A 27930-nucleotide genomic window follows, 5' to 3' on the forward strand; every position below is an offset into this window, starting at 1 on the left:
TTGCATTTATAAACAAAACAGGAACTCATTAGGTAGTATTGGCATTTTATATCTACTCTTAAAAATATCCCCTGTGCTTTATAGGAGGACAGTGAGAAGGTAGCAGGGTACCTGGAAGACGCCATTAGCAGACACCGGGTCCGAGCACTCGCTTCTGAGAGCACACAGTGAGGAGGGCTCACGACAGTGGCTGGCCCAGACAGAGGGGCCCGGGCGTTGACTACAAGGATCAAGAAAGGGAGAGGGCAGCAGGCAGGATCACACAGCTGGAAACTGAGGGAACAGAGGGCCCAACAGGGGATAAAAAAGGACATATACAGAAGGACGCTGGGCATTGACAGTCAGTAATCCATCCCAGAGAGGAGGAAACGCCAGCAATGTGAACGGAACCGAAGGCACCTCTGATTGGAGGACCAGAAGCATCATGGCTGTGTTCAGCAATCCCACAAAGCAGTGGAAGATTGACAAACTCCCTGCCTACAAGGGCTGTCATGCCTTAAGATATCTTGACAACCTAGGTTTTCCATAATGCCACTATTCAGAACGGATAGGTTTTACTTACAAATGCAGCACCTGTGTTCTCAGAAGGATGTGTTATTGCTCATAAGCTGCGTTGCACTCCAATGTCCACTTTGATTGGTGATTATTTACTTTCATTGCAAAAAAAGTAATTTATTAAAGCCTCTCTCCCTTACAAGCCAGAACCTTCAGTTTATTACAGTTTTAGGAATTCAATATCCCGTCCAACATGCACTGTTAATACTCATCTAGTCGACTTATTTATTTCTGTTTAACTGTGAACAATAGATGCTTTGCACATGTTCTTTTTTGGCTTTACTTTCAATGACCTGGAAAGTTAACACACCTCACTGCACTCTTGGGTTAAAGGCTACTTCTCCCAGAGCTAAACACGCCATGCTTAAATGTAGTGATGAGCAATGAGACGATGCCTCTCTTTCAGCCTGTAGTGCTCTTAAGGGTTTTCCCTGTGAAAGTGTTCTGAAAGCCAAAGACTTGCAAAGTGCCTGATATGGCAATGTACTTTGGTTAAAATTTCCTATTGAAACGACATCACACCCAACTTAGCAATTTGTAATTTAACTCATTCATGCTGACAGTTTTAAAACCAGATGCATTGATTCAGACTAGTTCCCACCTCTTATCATGAGTCCACACAGTCAGTCTGAGTGAATGTGAAGATGAGCTTAACACCTGGTAATGGCAACTCCATTAACAGCTGCAGCCCCACTGTATATTGGACATATGGATCAAGTGATGACGCTCTCTCTGCAGTCAATATTACTTTGGAAAGAGCTGCAGCTTGTGCACAAAAATTGGAATACTTTATGTGAAGCTTGTGAAGTCCTATATAAGTGGGAGGAAAGGTTGGTGTTGTGATCTTAAAACTTGTTAATAAAAATTGCCATATTGTTGATAAATATTACTGCTATACGTATTTTTAAGGTACTTCCGAAATCTGACGATATTTTCTAACACCAAATTTGTTTTGTAAATGTGTTTAGAGGTTTTTAAAGGAAAAATCTACCCCAAAAACTTAAACAATGTGTGGTTTTAGTGTTTTCGTAAACAGCAATGGGTCCTCCATGAGCTGCAGGTGACTAAAAAAAAAATCATCTGATAGAGGAGTTAAATATTTTGTTTTAAACACGGTCATTTCCCAGTATCACACCCACTGTATTTATATATCAGGCAATATCAGTGTGAACTGATTAAACTGCAGCCCAAACAAGCACAAAAATAGAAATAAATCCCTTCAGCTCTGCTAGAACCCAGTAAAAGACTACCATTTGGGTGGATTTTTCCTGAACAAAAAAAGCGAATTGTCCTCAGCAGTATACTCTTTGTTTGTCAGACTCAGATAGCGCTGCTTCATTTGTTTCCCTGGTCTGTAACGTCACGGTTTCATAACAGTTAAACTGCTGTACAGTCATTGCTTACAGTACTTACTTACTCTACTCTGTGTCAAGCCTTCTTATCAGTGTGTCTCTGAAAACAGGAACCCTGAAATCATTCACCTACTAGACGCTGTGGTGTAAATATTTGTTTGTGGCTATTAAAGGGGTTGACTTTTAGACAGACTTTCAATGCAAAGCAGTGCCACAGTTGCTCTCATCTGGTCTTGTAAGCTGCATGTCTTAATAGCCTGCAACCATTCAAAAGTTTGCATTTTGCCTTTGTCAGTGACAGTACAGTTCCGGAGGGGACCTGACCAAGAAAATGAATGTTTAGACTGTGCAAACATGAAAAAAACCTGTCCATATCAGTCTTATTTTATGTCTTTTTTTCCCCCAGTGAATCTGTTGAATGAAACTTGCCTTTGGATGTGTTCTACTTAAACCTCTGTTTAATATTGTAGCTACTGCAATTAAATACATGACAATAAATAATATGTGACATGTTGGTTGTGTCTGAAATGATTAGGATTTATTTATAGGATTTGATGTTGGTCATTCTGTATTCATTACTCTAAGACATATTCCAGTACATATTGAGTATATTTTTTGAGTATATGTTCACATCAACACATTTTCTAAAAATGCATTGTTAGAATATTATTGTTAATTAATGTTATTTTTATTTAGTTTTGTTTATTTAGTCTTCAGTCTCCAGTTGGTAAAACACATAATAATAAAATACTTCTATAATAATACTTTAATCACTGTAGCAAATGAATACCACTTAATACATTCTCTCACTTATCTGTCATATCACAGTTACAATGTCAGAGCTATATTTACTGTTGCTGAATTAAACAGATTTAGCAAAAGACAGTAGACCTTGAAGTTTCTTAAGCGTACAGGCTAATACATTTAGAAGAAGGTCTTAGAAAAGAGTGTCCATCTACAAAACATAATATATTACTGGGAGAAAAATAAACTGTAGTTTTGCACCATTTGAGTCAAACATTATCAGCAAAAGTGTGCAAATAACAAGAATGTTTCAAACATACTGAACAAACACAAAAAAAATCATCTTGGATATGCTACTAACAGGAACAGCAAACATTGAAAAACAAACATGGTTGGTTCATTACAAGCATACAGATTACAGTATAAAATAATTACCAGACCATGAGTTATATTTTTAATTGGGTAACATACCCCATTAAATTCTTGTTGGGAAAAGAGATTGAACAACAATATCCAGTTTTTCTGAAGTATTGACAGATTGGGTGTTGTTAGGAGTCTAAAAATCACAACCTATATTCATTTGTGACCCTACCTCAGGAATGTGATCACCTAAATTTGGGACACGTCCTGTATCTATGAGGGTCGTATTTTTGGTAAACAGCTACAAAAATTTATTCAGCAGGCTTACAAAATACAGGATTTGATTAAAACATTGGCAGAAATTAATCAGGTCACAGTAGCCGATGAAAATCCCATGACTATCATCGCGAGGTTTCAGCTATCGCGATATCTTACGTTGAATCCGCGAAGATCTCGCGAGTGTTGCGGTGTGTGGGCCTTTCCAAGAAGGTGTGCTTCATGGCGGTTACGGAGACTGCGGTAATTAAATTCTTTGATAAATATACACAATAACCATTTCCAGCTACAGTGGTCGTTGCGTAAGTATTACGCGATGTTTGATAAAAACTTTAACTGTACTAAATATCCTGTAAATCGACGATGTATCGCACTGGGGAAAATACAGCCTCCGTTGCGCGCCATAGTAATGAATGCATAACATTAGCTAGCTCCTTGCTAGCAACAAAGATGTCGTTGTCGTAACGTTAAGCTAAATGGAAACTAGGCCTCGCTGATACTATACTGCTTGTTGTAAGAATTATGCAGTTAAGGCCAGCGTGTCGGAACGACTTTAGCTAAACACGTCTTCGGCTAATGTTTAATCTCAGCTCGTTATTGCTAACGGTATTTTACCTAGCTAACGTATGTTGGCATGAAAACCATTAGCATTCATCACGCTAACGTTAGCTGACCGAAGTCTTAAGGAAAGACAGGTTGGATATGTGTAGATTGCAATGTAAAATTATGCTAGTTGCCTTTTCTTTCATTGTTAGTCTGAAGGCATTTTTTATTTCCCCTAGAATTTGTTGAATTGTTAAAGCTCCCCCATCAGTCATCTTCCCCTTGGGGGCTTTCCTGCCTCAGTCTGGTGGACCCAGCGATTAGCGGGTTGCGTAGGTAAGGAGTTCGTCCGGTCCCACCTGGTTTAAATTCGGGTGTATGTCCTGATTATGCTAGAATATTAATGATAACCTGTGCTACATGAGGTGATGTGACTTCTTATTGCAATACAGGATTTTTCCTACTAGGTAAAAGTAGTCATGGATGTACATACAGGCAGGTATTTATACTCCAGACTCTGTTTCTTAGTTTTTTTTATTGTTTATTTTAAATAAACTGCTGTTTCTGAATTGCAGGGAGGTGAAGCTCTGACGATGGAAAATGGACAGGGCACAGGCTCCAAGCTTGGCCTTCCGCCTCTCACTCCAGAGCAGCAGGAGGCACTTCAGAGGGTAGGAAACCCCTGGCATACAGTATCTTGCAAAATGTACTTGTAGTGATTATGTAATTGCTCGTTTAAGTTTATTTGATAGGTAACAGTCCTCCTGCATAAAGCCAGTTTCTTGGCCCTCTAAGTATAACATGGTGTCTAATTAGCCTTTTAATTGCATGTATTTGCATGACAAAGATATGGGTTGATCAAAGGAGAGAACATTGCACATAAAAATGCATGCTCATTGTTTAAAATGTCTTCCAAAGTTTGACTGAAATTAACACAAGTTGGTTTCCACTAAATTGAGTAAGCCATAGTTCCAAATGGTTAACTTGCTGCATGTATGTGAATTTACAGAAACTAGGTTACTACAGAACATGGTAACTGTGTCCAGTTCCCTGCATAGTCTGATTCCTCTGAATGCTCTTGTGTGCACGTGACTGTACTGATACAGTATCTGTCAAAATGTAGTCTTAGTAATGATGTCACAACACATGTTTGGTCAAATAAGGAATAACTTTTCTTCTTTCCCAGGCAAAGAAGTATGCCATGGAACAAAGCATTAAGAGTGTGTTGGTGAAGCAGACCATCGCCCATCAGCAGCAACAGCTCACCAACCTGCAGGTGAGATGTGTAAAAAAAGAAAATGGTGCTATGTCAAACAAAACGTTTGTAATGCGCGTGTCGCCTGTGAGTCTTGATTCTAGACAGAATATATTAGCCTTTTCGTACATTAGTAACTCGGACATCTCTCGACTCAGATGTCGTTCTCTTGGAAGTCTTACTCCCTTATCCACCATGCAGACCCTGTGCGCTTTCTTTTGCCTCTGCTCTGTTTCAGATGGAGAAGATCGTCATGAAGGCATTGATTTTCATGTTAAATGCTTTGTACTTTTAAAGGGGACTTGTTTATGTAAATTGTAACTTGTAATTTAGATAGGGGAGGCAACTCCCCAAACTGTATGTTGTTTAGAGGGAGTGTCTGAATATAGTGTTAGCCTAACCGCTCTTGTCTATCTAGCAAAGCAATGACAGTTTTGAAAAAGCAAAGCTAAGGGATATCTAACCTACTTTTCAGCACTTTTTTCATCTTTACTGTCTTTCAGATGGCAGCAGTGACAATGGGCTTTGGAGATCCTCTCTCACCTTTACAATCGGTCAATAGATTATTAAATCCTTTTTTCTGTGCGCATTCCCAATGGAAAAGGACTGTTACCCTTCTTTTATTGGTTGCTTTGGCAACAATCCCTGCCCTTTTATCTAACAAAAGAATGCATATTTTGTAAGAAATCATGGCTTTCTACTTCTAGTGTACCTGCGACCATGTCTGTAATCGCTTGTGAGATGAATGTTAATCGTTGAAGCAAATTACTTGCTTTCTTGAGTCACAGTAGGATTATTTGCATTAGTATTTCTTAACAAGACGATTGCCAAAGCACTTTGGCTGTTAACAGCCTTTTTAAAGGACTTTTATAAAGGGTCTACAAATGTGAGAAAAGTCACGTCTCTTTGAAAAATATGCATTGCTACATTTAAATATACAAAGTTAGTGGCATGGGAGGAAAGAGGGATAGCAATCCCTTTAAAGGACCAAAATGAGAGAACTGCTGGAACAGGGATCTTTTTGGCCATCTCAAAGTCAAGTTTTATCTGCCAATGAATAAGGCAGCTTTCCACTATGTCACGAATTAGGCACGTTATATTTTGTTGGTAATGCAATGAAATTAACTGAAGCAGGCTGACAAAAAGGCATCAGTAAAACTCAGCAACCTTCGGTGGTTAAACCATCCCTCCCCTTAGACTTGAGAAGAAAGTTTGAAATACTTTCATCAAGACTTTGTATGGATTTCGTTTGAACTCCACGATTACTTTTGTTACCTTACTTGCATCCCCGGACTACAGGTCAGTTACTGAAGCAAAATATTTGTGAGGGCTTTGCATGTCAATCACTTCAGTGTGTTTTCCTCCATATGTCTGTTCAATAGTAACAGAATAGAGGCCATATTGTAATTACATGTTAGTTATTTTTTCACAAGTTCTGTCCATTGATTACAGTATTCCCATTATTACCCCATTTACCTGTCCAACCCCCTAACTTGGAATTGGCCTCTAAACTATGTTTGGGGAAAGCAAGCACAATAGAAAATACACATTTATTATTAGTGTATGTGTGTTTTGTCCTTTATTTTTCGATTTTTTTATTTTTTATTTATCGTGTGTTTTTTTTTTTTCCCTCGGTTGGCAGGTGGCAGCTCAGCGGCAACGTGCTCTAGCCATCATGTGTCGGGTGTATGTAGGCTCCATATACTATGAGCTTGGTGAGGACACCATCAGACAGGCCTTTGCCCCCTTCGGCCCGATCAAGAGCATTGACATGTCTTGGGATTCTGTTACAATGAAACACAAGGTCAGTGTCATTTAACACTTTGAAAACGGACCAGCTGCAGGGGTTGCGTCGTTGGCATGATCCTATTTAAATAGATCTAAAATGTCGATATTGACTACTAGCTATATACAGCGTGTTAGCCTCGAAAACCCAGCTGTATACGAACATTAACTTAGCTCTCCTTATTAGCTCGGCTCCTTACATGCTTGCCAATAAATTTTTTTTAAGCTGGGTCTCCGACATTGACAGTGTTGTGTTGGACTGATTTGCGCTGCTGTGTTCATGAGAGAGAGAGAGAGAGAACGAGAGAGGGATGAGTGAGAGGATGTGTTGCACGAATACGCGCTGCCTGCAGCTCTGCAATCAAATACGATTTTAAATTGGCCTAGTAAAAAAACTAAACAAAATGTGAATTAATTTATCACACAATTTCAATACTTTTATCAATTAATATGGTTTATTGACTTACATAGCCTTTTAGCTGAGGTTGTACAGATTTAATGGATATGAAGGCACTGGCGGACCATTTGTATTGCAGAGTTCAAGTGTTGAACACCTTGATTTAAATTATGTAAAACTCCCCCAGTCATCTGTGTTTGTTCATGTTTTATTTTTCTTGCATTTCGTCTGCAGGGGTTTGCCTTTGTGGAGTATGACGTGCCAGAGGCTGCTCAGCTGGCTCTGGAGCAGATGAACTCAGTCATGTTGGGGGGGCGAAACATAAAGGTTTGTTGTCTGGAGATATGAGTATTTATAAATTTATTATATATTTTTGGTGTATTTTGATTAAACGGATTTAGATTCCTTTCTGCCATTTTGGGTTCTGAGTTATATGTTAATTAACTGCTTTTGTGACACTTACATGACTTGCAAAATGACTTGTATGTGACTAATTTCTCTCCCTTTGCTTTTCTGTGTCTGATTTCCAGGTGCGTGTGTATGTCTGGGTGAATGTTTAGTGTACCGTCTGTTTGTGTTGTGTGTTATGCTTCCATGATGTCATCAAAGCTATTTTAGTGACCAGTTCCAGTAGGATGCCCAGCGGTGCGTGGCGTCACTCTGTGTCCATGATGTGCTGATGATGGGCTGCGCCTGGTTGGTGTTGCTTGGCCGCCCCATCTGTAGTACAGATCCCAGTCCCACTTAGATGCTCGTCTTACACAGGGAGCTCAGTTCTTTTGAAAAAGAGCCGAAGTTCTCACAGTGCGTAGCTGTAGCGTGACACATTTTATGCGTTCCACTTTCGGTGTTGCCACAGCTCAGCTAGTTAACACTATGCATGAATCTGGTGTTTTGAAATAAATCTGCAGTTCCTTGTTTGATAGTGTTGCCGTTCTATGTAAAATCGGCATAGTATTTTTTTTATTGTAAATGAAATGATATTTGGTACCACATAAAGGGAAAGTTCTCGTTTTTCACTCGCGTAATGACATCTTGTCATTTATGCCTAGTTTACATAACGAGTACTTGTGTTTTTTACTGTGATAGGATTTGGGTTAGTGCTCAGCTGACCTGACAGTTTGGTTTTGAAATTGTAGTCAATCGAGGGTAGTCAGATGAGGGAGTGCTGAAAAGTGCCAAGTGGTGTATGGTCCACAGTTTAGTGTTCTGGTCATGTTTCGAAAAGATGGAATTTTAAGTTTTTTGAACCTGGTAGCCATTATAAGAATGATAGGATGACATAGGCTAGAAATGTTGAGTTATTTTTCAGATCTCAGATCTTTTAATGAGTGTAGTAATGGACATGCACCTAAGCAAAACCAGCAATACTTGACAGGAGAGCCACTCTCCTCCTACAATCATGAAATCATGATTATAGGAGGAGAGTGGCTTTGACCGAACTTGTGGCTGCAAAAAAGTTAGTGCTGTAGGGATTTAGACATTTGCGGGGGTGCGTTCTCGGTTGCTACTATATACCCCTTACTCAGTAGCCCTGCTGGTATGATCTGTGCTATAGGTTGGGCGGCCAAGTAACATCGGTCAGGCGCAACCCATCATTGACCAGCTGGCAGAGGAGGCGCGTGCCTTTAACCGGATCTATGTGGCGTCCGTCCACCCTGACCTGTCAGACGATGACATCAAGAGTGTGTTTGAGGCCTTCGGAAGGATCAAGTCTTGCACGTTAGCGAGAGACCCCACCACAGGGCGACACAGAGGCTTTGGCTTCATTGGTGAGCTGGAGGGCCCTCATTCGCTCGTGATCTTTGTGTTACTCTGCTCTGCGATTAACTACAACTTTATTCACTTACAGAATATGAAAAGCCTCAGTCAGCCCTGGATGCTGTGTCTTCTATGAACCTCTTTGACCTGGGGGGTCAGTACCTACGGGTGGGCAAAGCAGTGACTCCGCCCATGCCCCTACTGACCCCCACGACCCCTGGTGGTCTGCCGCCTGCTGCAGCTGTGGCTGCAGCGGCAGCCACTGCTAAGATAACGGCCCAGGCAAGTATGAATCCCTTCCAAAGGGATTTAATGGCCTTCCAGGTAAATATAACCCAGATCTAGCTAGAATTAATACCAAAAGCACAGATAATATGGGCATATAAGTTTTATTGAGGTGACTGGGAGAAGGCCGGTTTTGTAGGGATCACATCAAAACAGTAGTTTCCCTGACACAGTGTCAGTTTAACAGCCTTGAAATATGAGACATTCTGGGCTTAATCTTTTTTTTTTTTCTTTTCTTTTTTTTTTATCCAGTCAAATGTGTTCAAAACAGAATCTAAAGATTTAATTTCCTTTTTGTACAGAATTCATGGTAGAGTAACGCAAGTAATGAAAACTCCTCCCATTCACTGATTGGGTGTGTAAGCTAAGAGTCTTCTCTCTTAGTTAGCACAAACACAGCTATTTTTCAGTGTAAACAGTAAAAATGATAAACCAGACAGTTGTGATCCTTGTAGAGTGTATCATGATTGAAAACCTCACTGCTGTATATTTATAACTTAAGAATAGTTGGCTTTGTTAAGTCTGTACTGAAATAATGTTTGTGACCTTGATTCTCACTAAAGAGAGGCGAGGTTGAACTCACTCTGTGCCATGCTGTGTGATCGTTGACTGTGCTGCCTTGTGCTGTGCTCTGTGTGTTTCCCTTACCTAATGTCTTCGGCCCCCCTCTCTTAAGGAGGCTGTAGCCGGCGCATCAGTCCTGGGGGCGTTAGCTGCGCCCCAACTTCTCGGTCAGCAAATGGGAATACCCCAGGCTGTTATGGCTGCCCAGGCACCAGGGGTCATCACAGGTGTGTACCAAGACATGAGTGAGTGCTCATTTTTATAAAACCAGGAGTTTATTAAATCTTAAATGTGTTTTTATAGTTGTGTTTAAAACCTACACCTTTACACGCAGTGCAGCTTTCTGGAGGTTAACCTATTGTTTTGAAACGGTTACCACATTTTAAGGTCTGTAAATTGCTTGCTTTGTTTTGCCATGATTGATACTTACGTGAATAATAGTCGTAATAGATAGCAGGGTGGACGATGGCTGATGCATAAGGCAGATGTAATTATTAAAATAGAAAAAATACACATGGTTAGTATTTGGGTAAAACTTTAAAGCAAAGACATGTATCGTTCCATTATTCTATGCATATTACAATCTAATATACGTAGTTATCTTGGTCAGTAACTTGTTTTAGATGGAATTTTTATTAATGAAATGCATGGGGTTCTGGTAGAGATTTCAGATTCGCATCTGGAATTGAAGGGAGAGCGAGGCACAGTATGTCAGATCTCATCTAACTGCATTATTCTTTGTAGTTGGGGCTAGACGATATGGCCAAAAATGTTATCACGATAAAGTTTCAAATCTTTCAATATCAATAATCATCGTGATAAGTATCAAACCGTTTTTTCTCTTTGAGTTTAAAGGCAGATTTTTACTGTTGAGAGAAAGTTGAAGAAACCTGATTGTTAATTAGGGTTTAAACTCTTCTTTATGGTCAACACTTGAGGCCAAACAGTGGATCACTTCCGAAATCTGAGGCAGAACATTTAAAACAATTATGATAAAATCTTTGTCAACAAATATGCACGAGTAAGAGCTTTTTTCAGTGAACAAAATAAAATCTTAATAAAAAAAAGTAAGTCCTAATTTATGTGTGATTCAGTTGAATAAAATCAAACATTTATTGAATACTTATTGAACATTTATTGTTGTTGAAAAAAAAGTATATTGCGCTATTTATTGTTTTATTTTCCAGCCCCATTTGTAGTATAACAATGTATAATTAACAAAAGCCATTAAAGATTTTAGATTAGATTTTTTCTTTATGAAGGGAGAAACACTTAGAAAAGATGATGGTGACTGAGGAAATTTAGGCAACCAAGAGTTATAATACAGGGCTCGAAACTAACCTATTTCACCACCTTTCCAAAACTGTCCCAAAGCATATTTTTGCTGACAGTCGGTTACAAGCCAAATAGCCAATCAAACGCATTTTTAAAAGAAAATGTTCACAGCCTGCCCAGTGTGCAGATATTCTGACCCACCAATCCACTGTTAACAATAACATTCAGACTCCTGTTAGTGTAAGCCCACATTTTGAATCAAGGAGCTATCTCTAGTCCATTAGCAAATGCAAGAGACTGTAACTAACAATGGGTATTTTTATAACTATCAAATGAATCACTTATGACAGATTGTTGACTTGACAGGTTCATCAATCCTGTCTTTATCCGTTGTCTGAGCTGATAGCAGGTGCTGCTGGCTTTGCCAACTTGAGAATAGTTCTGCCAGCTGGATATTAATGTTACACTACTGCTGGAAAACTTTGCACTGGCGTGACCATGAATATGTACAGCGTTGATGGAGGAAATGTTTATGTAACATTCTTAAAAACAGTAGACGACACATGCTCACCAACAATAAAAGGCTTGACAGTTACACAACCATCTCAAATGACAAATCTGATAATGTTTTATGCCTCTGGGCCAGTGGGGGCAGGGTCGCATAGACAATAACCATTTCTATCTACATACACCGTGGGTCCTCTTAAATGGACGTTGTCATGTTGCGCCACCGTTTTTTTCTACAACAGCCTAAAACAAAAAAACTGCTCCACAAATGTTTGTCATTATGTTGAATACGTATGGAAAAACAACAAGAAGAAGTAGTAGTAATAGAGGGTATGTGCGTGACGTCACAGAATGCAGTTACGCTCACTGAGCGGAAGAAAGACGAGCAGCAGTGTTAGCTTGAATCATCGAAAACACATCTGATATGGGAAAGAGCTGGACTACTGGTTCTTTGGTAAGCAGTTAGGATCACTGTCGAGTCTGACTGCCTTTAATTTGACCAAATAATCACTTGTTTTACTTCTGATTTGCTAAACGCAGCCATGGTAACAGATGTTTTGCCTCTCAGTCCCGCGTGTTCCAGGAGGGGAAGTGACATCAATGCATACCCTCTATAGTAATGGGCTGTGCTCGAAACGGGCTAAACTGCTGTCTCAGAAGGTGTCTAACAGGACAGTGAGGCATCGAGTGCTGTTTGAAACTGCTCGAATGATCTCTTCCTGTCTCCTGAGATGCCTTCAAGCTGCCCCAGTAACGGCCAGTTTTGAAGGCAGCATCAATGGTGACTTGATGCTGATTATTACCCAAAAAGTAGCACGTCTGCGGCCGCCGGAGCTTTCGAAAACTGATCAAGATGGCTGATAAACGAGCCGAATTTGTACACAAATATGTATTTAAAGGTTTTTTAGTAGTTTTCTCGCTTCGATTTGTGAAAATCTAGCGAGAACTAAACACTGAACTATAATATTAGCCCGTGACTGTAACCAACCAAGTTTGTTCAGTATGATTTCTGAGGCGTCTGTTAGCCGTTTGGCTTTTCAATAGCTAGGTAGCTTATGCTAAGGCTAGCATCTCTTCTGACAACCAGAAGAGACGCAAGACGGCGTGCTGACGTCAAACGCTGCCGTAAGTGCTGCAATAGAAGAGCTGCCTTCACTTGAAAGTGATGCCTTCTGAGGCAGCTGTTGCGGGAGCGAGGCAACTGCCTTCCGTTTCGAACACAGCCGTAGTCTGGTTTATTAGAAGTAAGAAGAGAAGTGGAATTTGGACAAATGGAGGACCACACGTATCATTTAGCACAAGAGCCGACAGAGGCCACCATAGCTTCTCCTGTGTCCTTGCAAAGGGAAGGGTGAGTGGTGACTGATGTGCATTCATGTGGTGTCAGAATAATTTGAGATATTTATTATTGTCTGTGTGGTATTTATATGCTCTGATATAGAGCATACAATCCAACACATCTTTGTGGTAGCGTTCATGTTGACTCCACATTCTGACTTAAGAGCACATAAACACACAAGTCGGAAGAACGACTTCACAACTCGGGAAATGGGACCATCAGAGGAGCACAAATGCACAGCAATTCGCAATCCTCACAACTAGATGCCACTAAAACTTACACACTGAACCGTTTAAGAGTGGCCAATTGAGTATATTGAGCTTTGCAGACTGGCATAGGCTGATGTTGATTAATCTGTCAACCACTTGTGAATATCATTAGATCAAGTGATATGTAACTAACTTTTTTTTTTAATACAAATGTATTCCTCATTGTCCTTACGATATCTTTATTCAATTGACCAGATATAACAGAATTTAGTTCTTAGTTGCACATTTGATTTCAGTGACTGCACGTCTGCCTTTTCTTGTTTTAAAGGCGTTACTCCAGTGCGTCCTCCCATACCAGTGCTTCCCCAGGTTGGTCTTGTGAACCCCGTGCTGGCATCACCACCAGTCCTGTCCAATCAAGCTGGTGGCTCCAACCAACAAGAGAGGAAAGAAGAGAAAGAGGAGATGCTGCAGGATGGCACAGGGCAGGAGATGTTGAGCGACCAAGAGCACATGAGCATCTCAGGCAGCAGTGCCAGACATATGGTGATGCAGAAACTGCTTAGAAAATCAGAGGTGAGATTTGAGATACGAGGGGGGCGAGTAAAAGACAAAGGTTTCACATGATCATAATTTTTTATTTATTTTTTTTTATTTTTTATTCATTAAATTCTTGCATTACTCCTCTCCAGTCAACGGTGATGGTGCTTCGAAATATGGTTGGACCAGAGGACATTGACGACGACCTGGAGGGTGAGGTGACAGAAGAGTGTGGGAAGTTTGGCTGTGTCAACAGAGTCATCATATACCAGGAAAAGCAAGGAGAAGAGGAGGATGCAGATATCATTGTCAAAATATTTGTAGAGTTTTCCATGGCCTCAGAGATGAACAAAGCCATCCAGGCCCTCAATGACCGCTGGTTCGGTGGTCGCAAAGTTGTCGCAGAGGTGTATGACCAAGACCGTTTCAACAGCAGTGACCTCTCGGCATGAAGTGTCAGAATGGTTCACCAGCGCCCATCCCTGTACCTGTCGCCCAAACTCATTTCTGCCCCAGTCACTGCAGCTAGAGATGCGGGCCTCTAAAACTTGTAATTATGTTTTTATTTTCTTTTTTATTATTGCTGTTGATATTAATGTTAAACCACCGCATTGGGGGATTCATGAAAAATATTTACTTGTCAGATTTTGCTTTGTGATCTGTGAAGACTCCTTTCTGGTGTAGGTTTCAAATGTTTTGTAATCTGACCTTGTAAACCATTGAAGTTTTCCTCCTTTAGCTCCCCTTTCTTTTTGATTTTTTTTTTTTTTGTTTCATGAAATTTCCGGGACATGTAAACACTTCTTTCTACAATAAAAGGTTATTGTTTGTCCACAAAAAGTGTGATGCAAATTTTTTATGAATAGTTGTGAATGAAGGATCGTTTTGATGTATTTGTAAAAATGCTTCAGTGTTTTGGCTGTGGAACATTTTATTCACAAGTAAAAACATGTAATTAAAGCATCTGATGTCCAGAATTAAATTTGTTATTCACAAATGCTTTAGTTGTGTTTGTACAGAGTGAACAACTTACATGTATAAGAACCCTTAAGACTTTTGAGCAGAGGGATATTTATTTTATCATAATTTTTGTAAGGCTTTAGTTTGTAGAGATAATGGACTATCTTAGTCTACTTGTGACTACTCTTGTTTGTGTTGCCATAAACTGCTTCACTTGTCACAATAGGTTTGTATTTTGTGGCAGAAACATCCTAAATGATTTTGCCCTGCATTGTTGCCAAGTATTTTTGTCACCCTCCATCTCTGTAGTAGCACCATAATTAAAGTTGGTGGCACTGTCATTTATTTAAAGTCAGACATTTTTACATGTGGGTATTAGAAATTAATAGTATATAGAATATGTAGTGTATCACCTTGGTGAAGTAAAGATTGAAATGACTTCATAAGGGGTAATTTGCTTAAGGAAATGAAAGTCATTTTTGAGTATATTTAATGATACATTGTAAACTAGTATGAGAATTATGCTGCATTCAGAAATGCTCGGAAGTGGGAAATTGCCATGTTAATATTTTGAACCTCAAAGCGTTTCAGGAGGATGCTGATTTATGAACGAAAAACAGCTGACCGTGACAAACTCTTTGTCAAGCGTGCACGCAGTTGCACCCTCAGCAGTGCCCTTTGTGTTAATATAAAGGATGGCCGTTAGCAACATCAAATGTTGTAGTGTATACATCCTAATGTTGTGAAATGTTTAGGCATTTTAAACATTTTACTGAATAGCTTTTGTGCAGAGAAGACGATTTTCAGAGATTCTTTGCTATAACTGATAACATTGACAACATTTTTCTACATCAGATTAATTTAATATCACTCTGATGAAGAGCTGACCTTTGATTCACGGTGTCAGGAACAATTCCTGTATAATAACCCAGTAACTCTGACTGTATTGTATACTGTATATATGATATCCACCTACCTCACTTATATAACACCTCCACTTAATCCTTAGTTATTCCTGCATCCTTTGCGCTCCGCTCCATCGCACGTGTGTGTGTGTATATATATATATATATATATCCACCCTCGACATGTACATGATGATGATGATAATAATTTTCTCCAACATCCTTTGCACTCTGCTCATTTCACTATTGTCTCGATCTGTCTAGATTTTGGTTTATGGTGTATGTATATATATGTGTTGTCTGATTCTTTATTATATGAGTAAGCACATCGTGAGTAATGTATGATTCAGAGTCAAATTTCTCGTATGTGTACTTATACCTGGCAAATAAAGCCAAATTAAATTAAATTAAATACATGCAAATATACTTTATGTTGCCTTTTAGTTGGTTTACCAATTATAATGTGCTTCCGCGGGAGCTGTCCTCGTTGTGTAACGTCAATTTGCATCACTGTGGACAAATGTATTGTCTGGATTCACTGAAAATGAGAAAACAATTATGTTCAGAATATTATGTGATGAATTTAGTGATTAATTTATTGGTGTAAGACAAAATTTCTGTGAAAATAAAGCCAAGCTTTCTGAAGCTGGCTGCTAATATTAAGAAATATATTTTTCCATATCTAAGTGTACAACCCGAAAGGCTGTTAAATCATTTGACCTCTGGAAGCTTTACAAAATAATATATTTAAATTATTTTTTAATAATTAGTTTTGGCTATATTTTCTTTTTAATAACCTTGACCTCCCTGGCTTATTTCTGACTTGAGATGATGATGATGATGAAGAAGATGATATTTAACTCTTAACAATAAACCAACAACGTGGTTGAAGGTTTGAAACTTTGAATAATTGTGTGAAATCACTTACTGCAAATATTTTTTTGCCAACTTGTCATTTGTAATATGGTATGAGGCTATAATTTTTACGTTGCTGTCCATGTAGACTGACCTAGATTAATTAGTTATTTATTAGCAGAATTTGCAGTACAATCAATATTTTAATGCTTTCAGGTAATGTACTGGTGCAGTAACAACTGTTTCAATCACAATCCAACGCAACCGTCCATGTTGTTTCCACATCCCGCCTTAGAAGGTGATACTTTTATTGTCACATACATTCATTCTCTAGGCAGCCGCAGCGCAGCGCCCGGGGACCAACTCCACATGTTTATCAGTGTCTGGTCAAACGGCACTGACTGGAGAAACTCACTTGTCTTTGATGGTGGGGGAAATCCACGCAGAACTTCACACAGAAAGGACGGGACGACCGGGGATTGAACCTTCTTGCTGTGAGTCCACAGTGCTATCCACTGGATCCCCGCCCATTAAAGCACATGAACACATCGAAGTCGGAAGAACCCCTTCATAGAACCCCGAGACTGTGGAATAATCTACTGCTAATTATTAGATCATCACCCCACACTTTAAAGTCTCGACTTAAAACATATTTTTATTCTTTGACGTTTGAGTCTGTTTAGGAGCACCTGCGCTCTTGTTTTTATTTATCTATTTTGTATCTAACTGTGTTGTTTTTCTATCTTATTACTGTATGTCATTAATTGTTTGGCCTGTTTTAATATATCTGATTTAAATTTTTATGTCTTCTACTGTATAACTTTGACCAGCACTTTGGTCAACTCTGGTTGTTGTTTAAATGTGCTTTATAAATAAACTTGACTTGACAAACACGTGAATGCAGCATAAGTCCCACTTCAAGTGGAATTCAATGATACTTTTTCTAGCTAGAGGTGGGAAATTTCCGAGTTGCCTGGAACGCAACATTAGTGGTTCTTTGTGAGTTGAAGCTAACTGATATCCGCCGCTAGGTGGCGCTAGACAGTAACGCGTGTGGCCTGCGCTCCAGCCCAGCCCCCCACACGCCAAACCGGCCTGCCTTGGCTCGACAAGGGGAGGGAGACGCGGCTGTTGCTGAATCTACTGCTCTTGCTGGTGGCATTTTACGTACGTCGCATTAAAACAGCAGTCACGGAGCCGTTTTTTTTAACGTGTTTTGGAATGTTGCTGTTAAACACAACCGGTCAGTTAAGAAGATGTTTCCGTAGCTCTCGTTATACTAACGTTAGTTAACGGCAGTTAGGCACAAAGGCGTTCAGTCAGCTACTAGCCTAGGTTAGCTACGGGTAACTAGCTTGCTAACAACACAGCCGGTGAGGACGAGCACATCCTTGCGCAGCCATACTCGGGTTAATCTCTGCTGGCTCGCTCCGCCGGTTACGTTAGCCGTTTTGTGGTAGTGATTTATCTGTAAGTCAAGCGGTTGTTTTAGCAGTCGCCACTCATGCCTCTGATACTTAAAGCAACGGTACCGCATAGCTGGGTCGTTGGTTGCATGTTTTTCAGCTAGTAGCCGCGACTGGGCTTCGGGCTCATACAGGGATGGTGGCGGTAGCAAAACAAGCTAACGTTACTCCGTATCTGCGAAGAAGTGAGTGCGAGAAGTGAGGAGACACTTCGGCCAAGTGGGAGTTCTCAGTTTTGTTTATGTTACTTGTAATTTCGGGGGTGAATGACGCGGGGACGCGCCTGACTATCCTTGAACGCTGCTTGAACTGAAACTGGAGAAATCGCTAACAGATCGAAGGGGATTATTTTTGTGTCTCTAAGTGGATTCGGCCTCCTGTTCAGAATCGTCGTGGGAACACAGCAAGTGATTTGACCTTGAGTGAGCCCACTCCCACAAAATATCTAATCTCCCGCCGACCCCCCTTGCTTCACCCTCCGATGCGGAGACTTCAGTAGCACCGGCAACCCTATCCCCCACGGCGGCCGGACATGCTGAAGTGTATCCCCCTGTGGCGCTGCAACCGCCACGTCGAGTCGGTGGACAAGCGGCATTGCAACTTGCAGACAGTCCCTGATGAGGTGTTCCGCTACAGTCGCAGCCTGGAAGAACTTCTCCTCGATGCCAACCAACTCAAAGAGCTACCAAAGGTATGTACGTTTCACACATGAAGCACGTCTCCCCCGTGCCTAATTCACTAATGTGACTGATGGACATGGTATGTTGATGGTTTTCTTGGTTTAACCCCGCCAAATCCATCCTGCAACGCTACACACCTGCACATAGTTTATTTACTTAGGTGAAAAGCAAAGGTCACTGCCAGGGGACAGTAAATAGCTTTCATGTTATCACCTGCTCAGGTACTTCCTTCTCAGAAGGGTACCGCCTTCCTTACACCCTTGGAAATGGGTTTGGTCACTCTGCCCTGTAGTGCTGTAACAGCATTAGATGCTGAAAGCAAAAAAAGTATCTTGTGTTTCAACCAGGCATTGCAGATGACATGTTTTGTTCTGCATATATATAAGTTAATAACAGTATTAAAATCAGCAACAAATGAGTCAGGATGTTACTTTTTGCGTGGCAGTAGATTTCCAACAACACTGGAGCTTTTAATTAACTTGTGTGAAAGAAAATAAAGTGGAGATAAATGGACCAGGGTGATTGGATGTTTTAGTCAGTAAGGCAGCTGCAGGGTGGAAATGCTGCATTTTCAGAGGGACTAACCCTGACCAAAACAGCTGGCACACAACGTGTTGCCTGTAGTAATGGCATTAGTGGCCTCTTAAATTGGATGCAGTGTTGGGAGACATGCGTGGAATGAAGTGCAACACTGTCCACACCCATACACCCACTATTTGAAATATGACAAAAGCTCTCTTTGCACAGGCAACAGTTTATTTTAAGAGGGGCAGAAATGTTGTTGATCTGTTTTCCCTGTAGCTCTCCAGAGCTTTGGAACAAACTTGCTCGACTTTATCCTTGTTTTATACAGTTCAAGACATTGTTCATTACAGGGACACTGGCTGTGATTGTGATGGAGCAGGGAGTTTATATTCATAGACGTTGTCAGTCTCCCACATTTCACGGCTTTAGCTTAGCAGTGACAGGGACAAGTGGCACATTCACTAATGATGATTGTTAACAAGTCGAGGGACTGTTACCTTCTGGCAGTCATAAACAATAGAACTTTTTTGTTCATCTTCCAGCAATGGATGTATTTGCATTTGTTTTGAACAATCTCTTTGCTTCGACGTGTGTTACTTTTTACACACAAGAGTACTTATTTTAGATCAGCCCTCCTTGAGTTACTTTGATCAAAGATGGCCTTGTGCGTAACTACTCCGGGGACACAAACTTGGCTGTTGTTTTCACTGTTTTGGCACAGACGGACAGAGCTAGTCACACACAAACATGCAGTGGTTGCTGAATATTTAATGTGTCTTCAGTGTAGTCAGGGCCTTGTCTTGGCACAAAAACCGAGGCCTGCGTTGCCTGATCAGGCTAACCTGCAGACAGTGTGTGTTCCCCCCACACCATACCTGTCAGATATCCACAGTGTACCTGGTGCATGGCCCCTGAAGATACAGAGTGACGGACACACTCAAATAATCCGGCACAACTAACTGACACAGTCTCTCTGTGTGGGTCTGGCTTCAACCAGGAGACATAGATGCGTGCTGACAGACTGTCTCATGTGGTCTTGGTGAATGCATAGCGTGCAGACACAAAGCATATGGGCCCTCTCTGGTGCTCGGAGTCAGCGGGGCTTCAGCGAGGGAGCAGTGTGAGAGGTCAGGCTCATACAGGGTTGGGAACAAGGGCACTGAATGTATGATGAATGGCATTACCATAATGAGCTCATAAGTGAGTAAGAGTCTGAATGTCTTTATGCATTTATGGGCTCCTTCCCTGTCACTGTGTATTAAAGTCAGAGATGAGTCTGTGGACTTGTCAGTCTTTGGCTATATTTAGATGTCAGTCTTTAACGTCCCGGGTCATTTTTGCTCATCAGTTCATCCCATGTTTGCAAATGAGCCTGCCTTTCCACACAAGCAGTATGGATGAATTTTGGCATGTGTATTGGCTGAACCACCATGCATAACATGTGACACCTTCGCAGACTATCACTCTATTAAAGGTGGGCTGCAAACTGTCCTGGGACACAGTCACAAGCTTATAGGCCAGTCAGGCACAGCATTGTTTCAGTTAAGTGGATTTATGTGTGCAGAAACATTTTGAAACAATCAAAGTATGACGATCAATACAGCCATTACATGACAAACACACATAAGTGGTGACTAGTTTTAAATGAATAATGAACAGTAAAACAATTGTGGTGTGTATTTAAAGTGGTGCTTCTGGGGGTTGGTAGGTCTTGATCGTATTGGTAGGGGTTTAACGTAGTGAACAGATGGAGATTTAGACGTCCTGACAGTTTCTTAGGTTTGCTGTGACTCACCCCGACCACACTGCCCACCAATCTTAGATTATGCTCTCTGCGGCAATGATGTCTGCATTTGCCACATCAAGAACATAGCTTAGGTTGTTAAAAAAAGAAATTTAGAATGACTGTTTTTCAGTTTTTGTCTGATTTAGGACAAGATCATATCCAGGCAGTGATTATGCGACATGAAGTCGTGGCATAAAGTTTGACATATCCGGAATAACTTTAGAGAACCAGTTAAATAGGCAGCTGGTCAGGAATTCCCCTCATGTCCATACATCCTTAGTCCTTAATGCTGCACCGTAGCTCTGTCTTGTCATTGCACAAAAATTAATCCCAGATAGACAAAGAGCCTGTGACAGGTCTTTTGTTTTGCTATTGGGACATTACTTTTCATGTAGTTTACCTATGAAGGCGCTATGATGATCTCTGATGATGAAACTCCAGAACATAAAGGGAGAAACCATTGATCGCTTTTTTATATTTTAATTTATATAAACTGACAGACCTCTACATGCCCTACAATCCATATTTTCCCACACTTGTCCTGTGTTTTCAGCAGGAAAGTTTCCACTAAAGTAATCTCAATTTCTTTTTGCTGCTTTGACAAACTAACCGTGCCTCAAAGATCATGTTGAGGAAGAGGGAATTATCTTTTTAGCTGTTCTCAAGTCCCATGACAGGTTACAAAGAAGTCCATTCAGAAGTCCGATTGCCCCCTCCACCCCCCCATATCCAATGTCATGGCTCTTTGTGTCTCTTGTGTGCACTGCAATGCCCCTGACCAGGCGTACATTAAGTCTGCAAGCATGTCATGACTCAAATGATCACTTTTAAGATTTGTTGTAGGTCAGTTACACCTGCTGAAAACCCACACGCGGGTTCCTTTTTTGGAGGAAACTGGTGGGCTGCAGGTGCAGTAGGCAGCAGCTTAAACAACGGCTCTAACACAAGAATACAACAGAGTTTCTCTACTTGCTGTTGTGTTGGCTTTTCCATTGTTGAAACAGGGAACAAATCCCTGATGGGTGTGTTCCCATCAGACTTTGTGAAACAGGTTTTATGCATGTTGCTCCCAGTATTACCTAATTACCTAATGGGATCTTCCAGGTACACTTGATATGTTACAGTAAGGACTTCCTGCCTCAACACTTGCTGCAACTAGAAATGACAACTGCTGGGCTGTGAGGAAATGTCTAATTCTTTCACCAATTGATCTTCCCCTATCCATAAGAGTACACTACTAATTGGAGGCCAGGTTTTGTCTGAAAAGAGAAAATGAGATGTGTAGATATTTTGTTGTCTGAATGAAAGGAGGAGGTATATGTGCATGATAAATAGGAAGGATGACAATGCAGTCTTTTTAATCCCCAGCTGTCACCAGTGCCCTCTCTCTCTGTGTGCTAACAGATCTGTGGCTAAAGGGCAGATTAGAGCTCCACCCGGCCGTGAAAATGCCCCTCAGCAACACAGTTTTGACCCCCCACACACACACACTTTATATATGCCAGTGCGTCTCAGTGTACGCTTCCTGTTGGATCTGCTTTTCTGCCGTTTTGGGTCTTTTTTTCGAGCACACAGATGGACTGATAAAGATCAGACTGCTTTTCTCTTTAGCCCCTTGTGTGTGTTCAACCTCGGGTCAAGAAAAACTCAAATTAGGCCTCCTCTCTCAGCTCTTGCTGAATATGAATCGGTCTGCCATTGTTTGTCCAAGATTGAATAGTCATGTGTTTTGTGTGTGCTTTATTTTATAAGTCTTAAATATTATCTTAAGGAATATTGAGAATTAACTGATGGGAGAATCTGTTTATAAATCTAGGACACGTACACTCAACACAGTGTACTTACAGTGTACTTTTGGGTTCTGCTGTCTGTCTCCTCTCCCTGAGTTTCCAGTTAACTCTACAGGAGAGCCCTGGTTTGTCTCTCCCCAGCGACGGGCTGAACTAGGCTAGGACCAAAGATAAATTACACCTGCCACTGGCCTCTCTGCGGTAAAACCACATCGTTCGTCTGGCTCAGCTCTTCTGCTCGCCTCATTCCTGCTTTGGTAAAGCACGTTGAAGCCAGAGGTGCTGTTGTTCAAGAAGCGTAAATGGATCTAAAGTATGATTTGTTGTGTGAATGTTTTTGTTTTCATGACTCAAGACGTTTCCTCAATTTGTGGCTGTTATTGACTCCACCCCCACTCTGATTGTAGAGGACTACATTTGTGAGGAAAAACAGAAGTAGTGGTTTTTAAAAAAGCAACAAAACGTTTTGTAATCAGACACCCTGCCATACAGAATTGGGTTATATCAAAGTGCCTGAAAAGTGGAAGAGGTTCAGAGCTGGTGAGACTGTAAAGAAACAGCAGTGTGAGAGATCCAAGTTTCTTTTTGATGCGGGAGCACATTCAGCAGGTTTCTTTGTCTGAGCTGATGACCAGCTGGTCTCACATCCTGCCTGCCCCCTCCCCCTAAATCTGGTGGGACAGAGGGGTATTGGGAGGTGTGTGAGAGAGAGAGAGCGAGAGAGAGAGAGTATGTAGTAGTAGTGGGAGGGGGGGTGTATTTTTATTCCGGAGATGGATTAACAGGAGAAGGAGGGTCTCTGGCACCTCCACTGAGAGGAAGTGATCAGGGAACTGAGCTGAGCTCCGCTGATCCGTGGTCCTCCGGGACTTTTGGTGTCGAGGCCATCCATCCATCCATGAACATCAGAATCTGGGCTGACATGCGGTGTCAGGTGGGAAAGAAGCAGCCAGAGAAGTGGTCTAAGAGCCAACAGCCAGTCCCCTGAAGACTCCTACACGGTGTAGATGGATGCTCTGCTTTGCCCTATCTGACAAGCACATACACATCCTCCCTACTTTCCTCCCTTTCACTTTGAGAAATCATGCATTCTTTCTGTGAAATGGCAGCAATGTTACTGGGTAATGTCAAGCTTTCAGTACAGAACACAATGCTGCTATAAGACACCTCTAGTATTTTTGATGTAAACCTGCACACTAGCGGTCACAAGGTGCATGTGGACATCTGTTTATGCCACTGACCTGTGTCACAATGTCAGTGGCAGTGCCCCTGAAATGCAGCATTCCCATCCCATAATTCAATCACTGCCTGATGCATTGTTTTTGTACAATAAATCAACGATACATTTTTTTCCGAGTCATTTCTGAAAACATTTGCTGTGTTTCCAGCTGCTCAAATGTAAAGATTTGCTGCTTTCCTCCTTTTTCGTATAATAATCACGGGATTTTGGACAAAACAAGCAATTTGAGAACTTGTGACAGGCATTTACCATTTCTATTTTTTGACATTTTCAAGACTATATGAGCAATTACATATAAAAGTTGGCAAATCAATCAATAATAGAAATTATCAATTGGTTACAAGCATACTTGAGGTAGAGAAACACAGCTCTACAGCTCTCAGTCCCATTATGATAATGCTGATGGTTCCACCCTGTGTGGTCCTGTTGACTTTCAGCACAGTAGCATTTCCTGTTCGGGCTTGGGCTGTCACATGACATGCGTCCAATGATTCCCTACTTTCCTTTCGGCGATGTGATTTGAATTTAACACTGGTCTGTACACTCGTACTGCTGGTTCTCACCACTCGTCCCTGCACTCTGGCCTTGGTCACCAGCCTCAAAGGTAAACAAGAAGGCAAAGCTCCGGTGAATAATTGATGGCTGTGGTGGTGGCGGCAGCTGTTTGCGATAGGGGAGAGTCTGTGGCTGGGCTGCCTGCCCTGCTGGAGCACTGTGATAGGACGGGAGCTCTGTTGGCTACAGGCGTTAAGTACACACAGACGAGATGTGCAAGGCGACGCCATATTCTTGTTTTTGTTCCACTGTCTTTGTGTTGATCATCCTCCCAGCTGCCAGTGTTTAGAAACCTCAGAGGTAAAGGCCACAGGCCTGCCTGTATCATCAAGGAGCAGGGAGTGGCACACTTAAATCATTATTATAAACACAAACTAAAATGCAAATCAAGAAGCAAACTTTATTGCTTCTCAGATGCTAAAGAGCTAAAGTCTCCTGTTGGTTTCAAGCTGCAAATTCAGTTAGCAAAATCACCTTTGTCTTAATTCACATCATGTTAGGGCTACAACTAACATGTAGAGTATAATGTAGGTTGTTAGTTCAATAAAATGTCAGAAATGAGTAAAGTCCAAAGTATTTTTTGTGCGACCAACAGTTCGAAAATATCCAATAAGACAAAGAAAAGTAGAAATTGGAACCTGGAAATGCTTGGTATTTTTCACTTGAATAACTGAGTAATAATTTTTGCACTCTGTCATGTTTTTTAGCAGAGAAAATAATTTTTTTACTGGATTTTGGATGTTTTGATTATTAATGTAAGAGGCTTTTAGCATAAAGATTTAACTTTAAATATGAGGCCACAGCACAATCTCCGATTCTTCTTTGTACTCAGAAGTACATAGTAGTGCTTATGTTCTGTCCTGAGAAGGAAAAGGAAATACAGTAATATTTGCGAGCTGTCAGTAAGGCTTGGTAAACAGCCAGTTGTAATTGCCAAGGACGAGGCTGGTTATTTCCCGTCCTGTTAGCTGTGCAGTTTGAGGTCTTCTTGTGCCAAAAGTTTATTCTGTTTGAGTAAACTGTCTGTGTGTGGCACAGGTTCAGCAGGTTATGTTTAGGCTCAGAAAGAGGCTGCTGCCGTCGATGAACATGTGAAGTTTGGAGTGGTGACATTTCCTTTGGGATAGGATGCTGTTTCTGAGCCTTTTGATCACACTGGACCTTAAGAACTCCACTCTCAGTCACACAAATGGTCCTTTGAGGCTAATCTGTCAGGGTGCTGATGTCCCTGTGGGGGGAAAAGGTTACCCGGAACGGCATTAAAACCAACCACAAACAAATGCTACCCGTTATCTGGTGGCCACACAGTCATTGAAGGCTTCTATCTATCGCTCTGAAACGTGATTGCCCTTATATCCTCAGCCCAGCACGCTTTCTGTACCAGTGGCTTTGGATGGGTCACTATCCCTCACTTCAGCTCTCTTATCTCCTGCCAGTTTACAGTAGATGATACTAGCTAGTTTTTAGAGGAAGTAAATGTTCTACCACTTCACTCACATGCTGTTTTTAATACGTACTCATCAGTAGTAGTGAGAAGCACAATTTAACTAATTAGCAACCACTTCATCTACGTAACAGCTACCAAAACAGAGCTGCTCTGCTTTGATGTGTTTTGAAACAGGTGGCCGATTCAGGATGACTTTCTGCCAGGGCTAGTCCTGGTGGCAGAGCTGCTTCAGGACGCGCACAAAGCCCTGGTTTGGTTTGGTTTTGTTTTCTGTCGGGCAACTCAGTCAGCGTCTAGGTTTGGGGCCGGTCAGATTTGTTGACGCCTGTGTTTTTCTTGTTGATTCCTTTTTGTTGGGAGCGTCTCTGCGAGCAGGAAGAGGGAATAATCAAGTGAGCCGTGGAATGCCCTGTTGTTTCGTGAGACCATCTCCTCTCTGGAAATGATTTTGTAGAGCAAGTCCAGGCATAAAAACAGGAGGTTTGAGAAAATCGGCTTATGTTTTATTGTTATTGTTTACTCCAGTGCCCCTCCTCCTCCTGCACAGCTGTGTTTCTGTTTTGTTCCCAGCCTCTCCCTCTCTCCTGTATACACACTCCGAAGCCCACAGCGTCTTTGACTGATAGAGTTTATGATAAAAGATGTAAAGCACTATGTTTCTCTGTAATCTCACTGTGGCACCAACCCGTGAAGGAATGTTAAGCCCGAGTCATGATAAAGGAGGACGGTAATACACTTGGGGATGCAGCAGTGTTTACTACTGCGATGGCACTGTGTACACCACTTGAACACTCCTCACTTGACTCACTATCTTGCTGTCTGTCTTCTACAGGGCTCCAGAGAGCAAACATTTGGTTCCATTTGGGGAATATTTTTTCCCAACTGAGCCAAATTTGATTGATGATTGTCTCTAAACTATTATGTTGTGCATTTTTGAGTAACAGAAAAGTTTTTATAATTTTTTTTGCTCCATTGAGAACTGATGTCTCGCTTTTAAACTTCATAACTCCTGTTAATATCAGTCTAACCAACCCAAAGCATAAATTACAGAATTAAATATGTCTCAGGCTAATATTGATCTATATTGGCCAGGAACTAATCTGGGAGAATATTTTAAAATGTGTAATAATCAGTTAGACTGAGAGCTTACTTGTGGTTGTGTTGAAAAGCCTTTGTGAGACAGCTGGGCGGCTATTCACGTGCAGTCATCCATACTCTTCCCGCACACACACAATTACATATTTCTAAAACAAATGTGTTCTGCACATGTACATTATTTAGCTGCTCGCTGATAAAGTACAAATATGTGTACTGCGCAGCAACACCGTACTATTGTTTCCTGATCGCTTAAGTTATCATCATCTGATATACTCACTTGAAGCTGATCTAAATTGCTGTGTTGTCTACTTCTCCTCCTTATTGATAACACTATTGATTTTGCCTACCGATAACCAGTATCACTGAATAAACATGTTTTCTTTGTCTTCATGTGCCAGGAAACTACCATGTTGTATTTGATTATGATGTCTTTTTGCTGCATGCTGGAAGGTGTATCTTCAGGTGTAACTCCTGCACTGATCAATATTTTACATGGATGTGTTTTACAGTCAATGTACTGAGTAACAGTCAACAGATAAATCCACTGGCACTTGCTTATTTACAATGGCTTTATTTAGCTATCATGTTTTTCATCATTTACTTACATGCCCACTGTCATATTACAACACATGTGTCTGTGTGTACTGAAGAGCTCTGTTCAAAAGCATTAATGTGATCATCTTTTCCTGAAAGTATGGACACTTTAAATTATTTATAGTGTGACGTTTTTGTTGTAATATGTGGTTCTTCTTTTTAGTAAATGGTGTTTAGTGTCTAGCTTCAATTTGTTTTCCTCTCGCTTCTTTGCATGTCAGTTTTATGCGGGGTTGTTTTGTCCGATGTGTGCTGAGATTGAGGCAGAAAATGGTTTCATTT

General features: G+C 41.0%; 3 protein-coding genes across 17 annotated transcripts in view; all 3 read left to right on the top strand.

Moving 5' to 3' along the window:
- nrbp2b (nuclear receptor binding protein 2b) overlaps positions 1 to 2422 on the top strand; it is a 35256-nt gene extending 32834 nt beyond the window's left edge. For both annotated transcript variants that reach the window (XM_046055307.1, XM_046055376.1), the window contains exon 18: positions 85 to 2422. In XM_046055307.1, the coding sequence (XP_045911263.1) occupies positions 85 to 171 (87 nt within the window). In that variant the 3' untranslated portion in view covers positions 172 to 2422. The remainder of the gene's footprint in view (positions 1 to 84) is intronic.
- Positions 2423 to 3464: 1042 nt separating this feature from the next.
- Positions 3465 to 14744, top strand: puf60b (poly-U binding splicing factor b). 9 transcript variants are annotated; one of them, XM_046055638.1, is made up of 12 exons: positions 3471 to 3530; positions 4070 to 4166; positions 4406 to 4501; positions 5017 to 5106; positions 5589 to 5639; positions 6728 to 6889; positions 7502 to 7594; positions 8826 to 9039; positions 9120 to 9352; positions 9990 to 10122; positions 13536 to 13783; positions 13900 to 14744. In XM_046055638.1, exons 3-12 carry the CDS (start codon positions 4424 to 4426, stop codon positions 14197 to 14199), a joined length of 1602 nt encoding a protein of 533 aa, XP_045911594.1. In that variant the 5' UTR covers positions 3471 to 3530; positions 4070 to 4166; positions 4406 to 4423; the 3' UTR covers positions 14200 to 14744. The 9 variants fall into 9 exon arrangements, with proteins under 9 accessions (XP_045911441.1, XP_045911837.1, XP_045911919.1 ...); XM_046055717.1 differs by lacking the exon at positions 3471 to 3530 and adding an exon at positions 3570 to 3589; XM_046055485.1 differs by lacking the exon at positions 4070 to 4166 and having other exon boundaries at positions 3465 to 3530.
- Positions 14745 to 17504: 2760 nt separating this feature from the next.
- Positions 17505 to 27930, top strand: part of scrib (scribble planar cell polarity protein) — a 73478-nt gene continuing 63052 nt past the window's right edge. For 3 of the 6 annotated variants that reach the window (XM_046056237.1, XM_046056321.1, XM_046056409.1), the window contains exon 1: positions 17507 to 18624. In XM_046056237.1, the coding sequence (XP_045912193.1) occupies positions 18466 to 18624 (159 nt within the window). In that variant the 5' untranslated portion in view covers positions 17507 to 18465. Of the gene's footprint in view, positions 18625 to 27930 lie in introns of all 6 variants that reach the window. The other 3 variants (XM_046056576.1, XM_046056492.1, XM_046056655.1) reach the window with 2 other exon arrangements.

This window comes from Micropterus dolomieu, linkage group LG01, assembly GCF_021292245.1.
Source record: "Micropterus dolomieu isolate WLL.071019.BEF.003 ecotype Adirondacks linkage group LG01, ASM2129224v1, whole genome shotgun sequence".
Lineage (NCBI taxonomy): Eukaryota > Metazoa > Chordata > Actinopteri > Centrarchiformes > Centrarchidae > Micropterus > Micropterus dolomieu.

Excerpts from the sequence above, each read along its gene's own strand:
- puf60b (XM_046055485.1), top strand. The coding sequence starts at position 3,510 with ATGGCGGTTACGGAGACTGCG. Across the intron at positions 4,502-5,016 it reads AGCAGGAGGCACTTCAGAGG|GCAAAGAAGTATGCCATGGA; the intron begins GTAGGAAACCCC and ends CTTCTTTCCCAG. Across the intron at positions 5,107-5,588 it reads AACAGCTCACCAACCTGCAG|ATGGCAGCAGTGACAATGGG; the intron begins GTGAGATGTGTA and ends ACTGTCTTTCAG.